Genomic DNA, 11,017 nt, shown 5'->3' with positions numbered 1-11,017 from the left:
GCAGCTTTCCTTTTAACACCCAAGCAGACGTGAGGAGGTGACTTCCAGCATTCCTGATTATGCTGAACAGATTTCCAGGATTTTCAATCCTACATTGATGGGAAACTTCAGCGTAGAACTTGTCATCTACCAATCGGAAGGTCTGTGGGCAAGCTACTGAGTCCAGAGTTGCTCCCAATGCATCCATCAGAGTGTGAGTGTGTGAACGAGTGTTAGATTGCAGTGATGTGGGCATGACTGGGTGAATGAACCACGTAGTAAAAAGTGCTTTAAGTTCTCAGAAAAAAAAAAGTATAATGCTTTGAGCTTTTTAGAAAAACATTTATTGTTATTTTCACGTTAATTGTGTAGAGGCATGTACTTCATTCACAAAATAGGAACAGTAAAATTAATCAGACAAGAAAAATATATGCTGTCTTCTGTTTTCTTACATTATCAATATATATATATATATACATACATTGTAAAATAGGACATTGTAACAAAAAAGAATCCAGAATGTAGCAAAAAGCAAGTTATGATGGCTACATCTGCACTGCACCATGAACACAGATGTAACGTGTTGTCAGTCTAAAAACAAAAAAGAAAAGAAAAGCTGATATTAGACTGAGGTTTTCAGATCCTTCTTTCATTGTCAAAGGAGTTTTTATGGCTTTATTTATAGAGTTGAAATGACACAGCTAGCTATAGTTAAAAAACAAACAAAAACAGTGACTTTTATAACACCATAAACCCCGTTATCATGGTAAAACATCTTTACAGAAGTTAGGCGCCATGCTTTTGAGCATTAATCAGGTATCATCTCATCGCTGCACAGAAGCTTCTGTCCGAGACCACAATATTACAAAAGAACACTCACTTAAGCATTACAAAACACACACACAGGCGCACTTTAGTCTCAAGGACAAACAGCCCAGAGAGAATACAGGCATTTTTAAAACAATAGGACAAGTCCACACTTTTAGAATCAGTGGCTGTAAATGATAAGTGGAATTAGCAGAGCTCCTTATACACGATACAAAAATGTCTTCTTATTTCTAAAGTTTAATTTCTTGAAATTTTTGAGTGCAATTTTTAGAAAAGATCTACATATAATCAGAACATAACCTTGGCTTGGATCATGATCTTAGAAATTAATTTAACCTGCTACCTTTTTTTGTTTGTTTTGATTCAACCACAGTGTCATTATACAATAGTGAATATTCTCCAATAACTGCTCTGCAAAAAGTTATTATAAATATACTTGGGCTCAAAAGGTCAAAGATGATTGGAGGATTCAAGAAGTAAACAAGAAGTTTAAAGATCAGGCTGTTTTGTTGTTTTTTTTAAAAACACTCATACCTTTACTGTCCCGTCTGTGATACATTCAGCACATGTTACGATAACACTAACACGCTGTACATGATAGAAACAGCTGTAAACTTGTACACCACCAGTGTCTGGTTGTATATATTCAGCAGGAGGCTTTTCCAGCAACACTCCGGGATGTGAGGAATGGCAGACATCAGGAATTTGCTGCATCGCCTTACAATGCTGCACTTAAACAATAACATTTCTTGGAAAAGGAACTCACTCCTGAACAATTGTTATTTGGTCATGCTGACAAATGTGAGCAACACTGTCTTCTGGGTATTAAATACACTTTCCTTACAGATTTCCGCAGACCCCGTGAGTAAATTCCCAGATGTTACACACTGACACGGCACAGGAATTAAACAAGCTCACGCTCAAGATCACAACAATGAGCTGATTCCAAAATACAGACATCCACACGTGGTGAGCAGAGGCTGTAGCTCTATCAGAGGGGTTCAATTCACTTTCAAATTAAATCCAGATGAGTTATTACAGGAATTTAATGCATATTAAAGGATATTAAGAAAGCGATTTAACCTGAAAGTGAAGTGAGCCCCGAGGAAGTGATGTAGTGATATCAAAAAGACAAAGACACACACACACACACAAAAGAAAAGACATTTAGCTGAATGAGTGGACAAACAGGACTCTTGTCTCCACCTGCTGGCCAGCACTGGTATTGCACGGACATCATGACCCTCAGCAGGTCGGAGCGACAAATGTACAAAATATTGCGCCACGACTACTGTTGAATTCAATTTGGTTATGATGAGATTGACCAGTGAGGTTAGGATAAAGCTAATATGCTGTAAACACTTCAGGTTCGGAGGTCAGAGCTCCTGACAGGCCAGCCCTTATTTGGCAGAGTGTTGGTGTTCTTTGTAAAGGTTGAAGCACTGAGTTGTAGAAAAACAGGCTGTGCACATTGCGGGCTAAAAATCATGGATCAGCCTCTTAAAGAACAAATAGTGAGCAAGCTTCATCTCCAAAGTTAAACCGTCCAGTCGAAGCAGCAGGTTTTGTTTTTTTTCCTTTGACACAAGTGGGCCATAAAAAAACACATATAAAGCTGATTCTTTTAGTCTGTTAGTAGGAAAGAAGAAAACTTACTGCCACTTCAACTGTTACACACAATCTCTCTCTTTCTCACACGGACACACACACACACAATACATTATATAAAAAAAAAAGGAGAAAAAAAATTAAATGATCGAGCAACATCCATAACACCTTTTTTTTTAAAACTTTTTTTTGTTTAAATTAAAAAAAATAAAATAAAAAAAAGCAGCACTTTTTTCTTTGATGGATAATCTACAAAGTGCAAATGCGCCATCTTGTGCTCTGATGGATTAAAAAAAAAAAAAAAACCCCAAAAAGTCTACCCAAAACCTGGTTAGAGTTTCCTTGTGCACGGATTCACCGTGTAGTGGAGTCTTCTGTAAGATAGTCCAGGTTTGTTGGGAAGCATCCATCTCAAGAGGTGTCGATCATTGTTACGCGTATACTCGTTAAAAAAATGAGACAACATGAGACTCAAGGGTAAATCGATGCATCTCCACATCGTGTACTGCCTCTCTAAAAAACCAAAAACAAACCAAAAAAAGCTGTTCCAGGCTCTCCTCACTGCAGCTTTGTATCTCCAAGTCTTGGTGGACCTGGGAGGCTTTCAGCAGTAGCACTGATTCACTTTAATGCGGTCCTCGTCAATAAATACTTCAATTGTGAGAGGTTAAAAAAAAAAAAAAAAGCAACAGAAATATGAATACAGTATACTGTTAGTATGTGTGTGTATGTTTATGCGCATAACTGCAAACAACCTTGTCTCATGTCTTACGAAGAGAGGTGTGAGATGCGTTCATGACACTGCATGTGGAAATGCTAATGCCACGGAATACATGACTGTGATAATGACTGCATTTCCATAGTTACTGAATGGATTTAAATGGGCATCTGCTGGCAGACTGCTGAGAAACTGAACTCTAGCTTTGCTTAAGGCATCGAAGTAGATGACTGAGGTGCTTCTCCTGTGGCAGGAAAGAACAAAAAGAAAAAGAATTATATATACATACATATATTTATTACTTACACAAAGCAGTTCTATCTGGAAAAGTCAGACTGACCATTAAGCCAGAGCTACAGACTCGCTGAGAGGTGGCTGACTGCAATTACCTGGTTAGGACTCGCTCTCCATTGAGATTGTAATGGTTTCGCTTTCAGCTGTGAAGACAAGCAGAACAGAATACGTGATAGAATTTACATCAACAGCTCAGCCTTTCTATGTAATAATAACACCCCTGCTGGGACTCACCTGATTTGAGGGTGTCATTTGCCAGATGGTCTCCGATGTTATTAGCATGCTGCTCGTTGCTCAGGAGGCGATTCTGAGACTCGCTGAGTGGACTCACGGTGATGTCAGCAGCGCTGGAAAAATTAGCTGCCATTAGCACCATTTTTCTCAAAATAAAAGCCCTATCAGAAGCTTCTACTATTGCACCGGGATTTAGCACCTTTTACTGGGCTCTGACTGCAGTGTCACTGTGGCCTGCTCCACGTCGGTGTTGACCAGTCGGGTGGGGAACGTCAGACCATCTCCCTGGCTGCAGTAAGCAAGCAGAGAATCTAAAGATTAAGAGCTGTCAACTGATTAGAAAAACCCCCAAAAACCGTGAAGCTGAACTTCCTCAGGAGCTGCTGCAGCCACAGACTGTATATAAAAGATGGACACACCATAATGTTACAAACTGTTCTGCAGACTGCTGTTTTAAAGGCTCGACTTTAGCATCTGGCACTTGTACTTTATAAACCCGATGCAACAAGTGATAGGTGGAGCCTGCTTTATTTTATTTTCGTACTCTAATGTGAAAGTATTTAATACAAAAAAGCATTATTTTATATTAAATATGGCTTGAAATTAGCACGTGTAGCCATAATTTAATCTGGAAAACACTTAGACATTTTGTTACAGACTTCTATTAAAAAACAAAAAAAACAACAACAAGCAACTTGAGTTGCTGCCCCTTGCTGCCCATTACAAAGAATGCAGGTTTAAGACACTCTAGATTCACTTTTCGAACCCATATAGTCTATGCTGCAACAAAGTTAAGCTTATATTTAAAAGAATAACATCACAGCTTTAGCTTTTACTTCAGTATTTAAACAATTATACCAGATTCTTCAGGTTTTGTTTATTTAACACAGAAATCCTAGTCTTCCTGGTTCGGTTGTGCATCTTTTCCGTTAGTACCTACTCAGATCGACTCACCACGACTCAGACTGGTTTTTCCATTACAATCAAGTACCACTAAATGTGTGTGGTTGTTGTCATAGCAACGTGGCCAAGGGTCCTGTGACTTAATTAGTATGCAACAACTTTGCCAGGTTTCAAAAATGTCGGTTTCAGTTTTTGGTAACAATACACTCATGACTCATCTTTTGATGCCATTGACCAGCCAATCGGTGGCATCCAGTCTGACAACGTCACATTTTAGTACCTGCTCTTTTTGTTTAGAACCTCGGCTGAGCAGGTACTATTTTAGTACCTGGTACTATGACCTAATGGAAAACTCTGAAAATCGGGGCACACTGTGGTGAGTCGATCTGATTAAGTACTAATGGAAAAGGGGCTTTAGATCTCCTCTGTCTGAAAGGTACTCCTGGATATTTCCCTTATTTCTCAAGCGGTCGGCACGGCAGATGGAAGTACACATGATTTGGCACACACTTTACACTGGATACCCTTTCTGATGCAACTCATTTATCTGGGCTTGGGATCTGCGCTAGGAATCCACTAGCTTGTTACCTTCAGAGGCTTGGGTTTTGTCTCCTCCCGGGAATCTTTTCTGTGTACGGCAAACCACAACACTCCCTTTAATGTCTGTCTCTCTCTCTGTGAAAGTTTTTCTCTCTCTCTTTTTTTTTTTTTTACCTTGTGAAGACGGGCAGCAGCCAGTACTTCTTCTGGTCACCAAAGACCTGAGCAATATTCTTTCGGAAACCCAGAGAGAAACCATTTTTATCAGAGCCTGTCCTAAAGACTGGTGCTCTGAATGCCTCTGCAGGGTAAGAGGAAAATGAAAAGAGAAGAGGCAGACAGAAGGGAAAGAGAACTGTTAGACAAACACTAAAGGAGGGGAACAAAACTCCGTCCCTAGCAACAAAGTTATTCCAGTGATAATGATGACAAAAAAATGACATTCAACTTGACAAACTGTTAGAATATTTGAAATCACTGCTAGATATTAAATACAAGGAAAACGATACCTATTGTCGACCTGTTCTTCCCTACAAGCCAAAGGTGGTAGCTGAAGAGGGACAAAATACTGATGCAGAACATGGCGGCCACAAAAAAAAGAAACAAGACGTGGAATTTGGCAGGCGTGTCTGTCAGCTCATTCTAGGGGGAGAGACGGGAGAAGAGGAGAGTCAGGCAGCCATCAATAACAAATTCACATCGGAGATATTTCTGGAAATGCAAGAGAAATGACAGAGAGCTGATATAAACAAAAAGAAAAAAAAAAGGCAGAGAAATGACTTTTAAAAAAGTCTCATGTGAGCCACTTCACTTGCATGCACATCACGAAAACAACAACGGTGAGGACGGTGGGGGAGGGGGGAGGCATCGGAGGATGGCTGTGTTACCTTTGGGCAGTTTTCTGCCGATTTCCTGCGGCAAAGCTTTAGTACAAACAGAAACAAGAGTGGTTAGCAACACCAGGAGAGAACAGACGGGAGGGGGGAGCACTTAGAAATCAGGAGGCAAATAGAAGTCAAGGCCAAGTTGGGTGGAAAAGTGGGGAGCTGCGGGGGAGGTGAATGAAAGAGAGTGGGTTGAAAGAAAACTGTGCCCGGACTGGCAAGAAACAAAGGGATAAAAGAGGAAGAGATGAGAGAAAATTGAAGTGAAACAGCTACGAGAGAGAGAGAAAGGAGGTGTTTGCGGGCACATGAGTGGTGTGACTGATGGCTCCGATAGTGGAAAGGGAGGCAGAAAAAGAGAAAAGATCCGAGAACAATGAGCCAGTGTGCGAGAACTGGGGATAAAAGAAAGGGGAAACAGAGGGGTAGGGCGGGGGCCGGTCAGAGGGTGAAGGGTGAGAGAGGACAGAGAAAACAGAGGAGCGGCACAGCGGAGCACAGGAGAGGTCAGCGCCATGCACAGCCAACTCAAGAGATGCTCATCCTGGCTACGACGTGCCACCCGATTCTGCATCTGTGTCACACATTCACTCCATGCTGTGGGGCGAGTGGGCATAGCGTGTCGGTGCGTCGTTACTCACTGTCCAGAATTTAATGAAATACTGCAGGACAGTGGCTGCAATGAACAAACAGTACACCAGCGAGTAGGCCAGGAAGAGGATGAAAAACTTGTAGTTGGAGAATCCCACACAGTTGTTCACCCTGCAGACACACAAACACCACATTTGGATGCAGTTTCTTTTCCAGTGCAGAAACCTTATCAAAGTTTGCAAAAGGTGGAGGCTACTGGTGAGGTAGCACCAAACAAATGGCATTATCAAGCAGTTTCTGAAAAGGTGTAGCAACGTGTCGTAATTTAAGGTATGTTAGTTATAAAGCGTGAGAACAAAGTAAAATGAACTTCTGTCTAGAAAGCACTTTATTCTTGGTTAACTAACTCAATGCACCAACAGGATGTGGCTCTTACATACCAGGGACAGTGATGATCCATCTTTAGCACACACCTGCCAAAAAATAATAATAAAAACAAAAGATTAACTTTAAAAAACTGAAGAGTAAGAGAAAAATTTTAAGGAAAGAAGAAAATTCCCTTACATGTCACATGCTGAGCAGTGATGACATCTGTCTGGCTTGATAACTTGACAGCGGTCACAGTAGCGGATCGCTGCAATAAATTAGCACAACAATCATCATGATAACTCAATTCCAAACAGAACAGATTCATTCTCATTTACATTCAGTGACACAGACGTACCGCCAGCGCCTGTGCGGGTGTACAGAGGGAGGCTGCTGGCAGCTCTCCACAGGATCTCTTGCTGGGACTCTGGCCTCTCCTCCTTCTCATAGCGTTCCTTTTCAGCCTTGGGGAGGCAAAACTGGAGGGAAGGGAGCAAAATACCTTTTTTAAGCTGCCATTTACTGCAGCAGGGGATTACACACAGGCAGACAGAGCAGGCTTGTTTTGTTTTGGAGGATTGGATTAGTGTTATACCTCTTTGGAAGGGTTAGCAGGCTTGGTGAAGATGGTCTTCCAGTAAGACCACACAAACATGACGAATGAGAGGTGGAAGAAGATCAGGTAGACAACTGGAGGGGGGAAACTGAGCATCAGGATCAAGGACATACGCACTGATATGTGGGTTATATAAGGAAATGCCACTGTAACGCAAAACATGGCCTAAGAGCAAAAAAAAAAAACCTACGCTGTTAATTAATTAGAGAGGAAAGCTAATAGTTTATGCTGGATGAGGAGGAGCTGCTGGGCTATAAGCAGGCCAACCTCAGCACTTTGAGAGGAAACACAATTTCTGTGCCAGCCTTTTCTTTAAAAAGCCAAGTCTACAGAGTACTTTTCCAGAAACTTAAGTAAGATTATGCCAATAAAAAACTCTTAGCTCAGTAAAATTCCATTTACGATTTATTAAACAAACATTGTTTGATGTCCTGGGACACTTACTCTGCTCTCCTATGCTGGGGATGGTGACTGCAAAGAGAAAACATAGACAATATATGTCAGATATTATATATACTGATAAACTTTTATACATTATGGTGGAAACAACCATATCATTTATCCACACTGTATTCACTTCTACAAAAATTTTCAAAATACTGATACTGTACATGAGTAACGAATTAATTAAAGGGTTGGCATGTTTTACAGTTATCCATATCAGAAATTAATTAACTACAGCCCCCTGCCCCCTTAATTAAGAAAAAAAGTTTTCCCCTATGCATGTAACCAGTTCCCATATTTACGCCAACATATCTGATAAAAACCAAAAGAAAACCAGTAGAAACTTTCACCTAGTGGTTTATCTAATAATAAATAAATAAAGCCTAAAAATGGGGCGGGAAGAAAAATAAATAAATACATAGTCACACCTCAGGAGCACAGCAGCCATGCAATCTTTTCTATTGCCCCATTAATCTCCTACACAATGTCAAGACAATTTAATTAGTCCACCTTGCTGTTGTTAAGTGTACCTTTTTTCCACTTCCAAATAGTTAACAAAGATTAAGTATTAGGAGCTGACTAATAAAAATACACATGTTGAATTTTTCACAGCTGAATTACAGCACTTAGACATAACCTTACATGAATTTATGTATTTATTTATTTTTTTGGGGGGGGGAGACAATCCGCAACTATTGCCTTAAGCCAGTTTAACTAAAAGAGACATGTTGTGTGGTATTTATATGTCAGCCAGTCAAATACCGTTTATTTCTCCATCCACACTCATTTAATTTCACATAAAACCACAGAGACGAGACGGGTAGCTTTAACATAAAAAAGACAGCACAGTGCTAGTTTTTCTTTGACTAAAACCGTCCTCTTTTGAATATATGGCAACCCAGGCGATGGCAACCAACAGAAAATTAGCTGGATCTAGATTTGGACGGGTTTGCCAACACCTTTGTTGGGCTGCAGTTCATTTACTTCCTGCTGGCCAGCAGCCGCCGCTGTGTTTGTGTGTGTTGTCAGGAAATATGGTTAGCACCGGCTTTTAAAGGCCTTGAAAGAAGCGACAGACGACGGCGAGGTCTCTACTTACATATACAAAGCTCCACCACGTAAGCGTAGTACGACCAGCAGACGACGAGCGCGATAAAAATCACAGGTATCCATGCTAAGCCCCGTTGACAGCATCTCAGTACGTGTGTGGGCGCCATCTTTCCCCCTCTACTGTGGAGAAGGGAGTGTCGACGGGTGACGTCACGATAATAAAAAATGTGAAACAGGGAGGTGAGCCGAGCGATGATATACGACCAGGAAACCAAGTATAGTGCTTCAGTATAAAACATAAAATACAACAAAGGCACCAAGCCCAGCTAGGTTATCACAGTTGTATAACATGTAGCACGGCAAACCCTAGTAATGTAGACTAAATTGATATATTTCCTGCTGTCTACGTGTCCAAATGTATCTCTGTATAAAGAATTATGGATTTTAAATAATATAGAAAAATAAACCTTAAGATGAATATGTTGGCAATAATAAATCGGTTTAATTGTAATTATACTATTTATTTACCCGTAATTCTTAAAAAAAATACTAAATACTCGACATACTTTTTAAAAAACATTAAATCTTTTAATCGTTTAATCGCACTTTGCTTCATAACACTAACACATTTCTGATCCATTGGTGTGGGGTTTTTTTTCAAATGCATTTTGAAATAAAAAGCAGTGAGTTTTATTTAGGTTGGATTTTACTAAGTTTTTCGTAAGTTTTTTTTTTTTAAAGTAGGCATTGTACTTTGAACTTCCTTGAATACGCCATATTGCTCACAGCCGGACAGAAACACAAAGTGAAACACGGGAATAAACCTGCTTTAAGTATATAGAAACGCCATAACCAGAAGCGAAAATGACTTCCGTGGAAATGGACTTGGGGAAATATTTAGCTCGCATCGGGTTTACGGGCCCCGCGGAGCCCAGCCTGGAGGTGATGCGGACGTTGCACACCTGCCACCTCCTGTCGGTGCCGTTTGAGGACCTCACGGTGCACAGCGGGGGTCGAGTCCAGCTCGACCTCCCCCTTCTGTACGACAAGATCGTGAACCATCGCCGAGGAGGCTTCTGCTATGAGAACAACAGCCTCTTTCGCTGGCTGCTGACTGAACTGGGCTTCCAGGTGACTATACTCTCAGGCCAGGTGAAGAACAGGTTCACGGGTTGCTACGGGCCACCTTTCGACCATTTCATCCTACTGGTTGAACTTGAGGGCCGGCGATGGCTGTGTGACGTCGGGTTCGGGGTTCCCGGTTTCAGTGTCCCGCTGTCACTGGACACTGAAGACCCCCAGGAGCAGAGCCACCGAGTGTACCGGATCAGGAAGGACCTGGAGATGCACTTTGTGGAGTGGCAAGAGGAAGAAAACAGAGGAGTAGATGGAGACTGGAAGGAGATCTACAAGTTCACCCTTAAACGTCGGAGTAAGGAGGACTTCACTGAGATGTGCCAATACCACCAGACCTCCCCCAGCTCCATCTTCTTCTGCAAGTCCCTCTGCACTGTTCTGAGACCTGGCGGGAGGCTCACCTATATAGGCCACAGATTGATCACCACCACATTCCCAACAGAAGAGAACAGGCATGTGGTGGAAACCATCACAGAACTTAAAGATGAAGAGATTCCTGGTGTTCTAAAGGAAAAATTTGGAATTGCACTTAATTCCACGCTCATAGCAAAGGATGAGAAAATCACACCACCTCTAATCACATATTAAACATACGCACAGTTATATGGGATAAATTCATACCTCTTATGGCTCCATAACAACAAAATGTATGAATACTCTAAGATTAGGGCCAATGGCTTTTGTTTTTAAATCCATCTAATCACTGAGGTCTGAGCAAAGCAATTTATACATTATTTTAACCTTTAAGTTAGAAAAGTCTCTACCTCTGTTAAAACCCAGATGTACTTGTTAATCAATCGCAGACACTGATCTGCCGTGAGAAAA

General features: G+C 41.1%; 2 protein-coding genes across 2 annotated transcripts; one reads left to right on the top strand and one right to left on the bottom strand.

Moving 5' to 3' along the window:
* Nucleotides 1-312: 312 nt before the first annotated feature.
* On the bottom strand, nt 313-9,230 carry LOC308386283 (palmitoyltransferase ZDHHC20-B-like). The gene is made up of 13 exons (XM_080865722.1): nt 9,105-9,230; nt 8,006-8,032; nt 7,541-7,635; nt 7,304-7,424; nt 7,144-7,213; nt 7,020-7,052; nt 6,630-6,750; nt 5,614-5,746; nt 5,279-5,405; nt 3,861-3,950; nt 3,662-3,774; nt 3,523-3,570; nt 313-3,377 (listed from the first exon to the last, which is right to left on the bottom strand). The coding sequence occupies exons 1-12, from the start codon at nt 9,220-9,222 to the stop codon at nt 3,527-3,529; spliced, it is 1,092 nt and encodes a 363-aa protein (XP_080721848.1). The 5' UTR covers nt 9,223-9,230; the 3' UTR covers nt 313-3,377; nt 3,523-3,526.
* A 604-nt stretch (nt 9,231-9,834) lies between these two features.
* On the top strand, nt 9,835-10,898 carry LOC308386226 (arylamine N-acetyltransferase, pineal gland isozyme NAT-10-like). The gene has a single exon (XM_080865618.1). The coding sequence runs from the start codon at nt 9,920-9,922 to the stop codon at nt 10,778-10,780; it is 861 nt and encodes a 286-aa protein (XP_080721744.1). The 5' UTR covers nt 9,835-9,919; the 3' UTR covers nt 10,781-10,898.
* Nucleotides 10,899-11,017: the final 119 nt, after the last annotated feature.

Source organism: Rhamphochromis sp. 'chilingali', assembly GCF_963969265.1.
Source record: "Rhamphochromis sp. 'chilingali' genome assembly, chromosome: 18".
NCBI classification, from domain to species: Eukaryota; Metazoa; Chordata; class Actinopteri; order Cichliformes; family Cichlidae; genus Rhamphochromis; species Rhamphochromis sp. 'chilingali'.
This window is presented reverse-complemented; position numbering and strand designations above follow the sequence as displayed.

Bases quoted from the DNA above. Each gene is read 5' to 3' on its own strand.
- LOC308386283 (XM_080865722.1), bottom strand. From the start codon at position 9,222: ATGGCGCCCACACACGTACTGAGATGCTGTCAACGGGGCTTAGCATGG. The intron at 6,751-7,019 runs GTATGTAAGAGC...GTGTGTCTGCAG, and splicing joins ATGGATCATCACTGTCCCTG to GGTGAACAACTGTGTGGGAT. The intron at 3,571-3,661 runs GTGAGTCCCAGC...TTGTCTTCACAG, and splicing joins AAATGACACCCTCAAATCAG to CTGAAAGCGAAACCATTACA.
- LOC308386226 (XM_080865618.1), top strand. From the start codon at position 9,920: ATGACTTCCGTGGAAATGGACTTGGGGAAATATTTAGCTCGCATCGGG.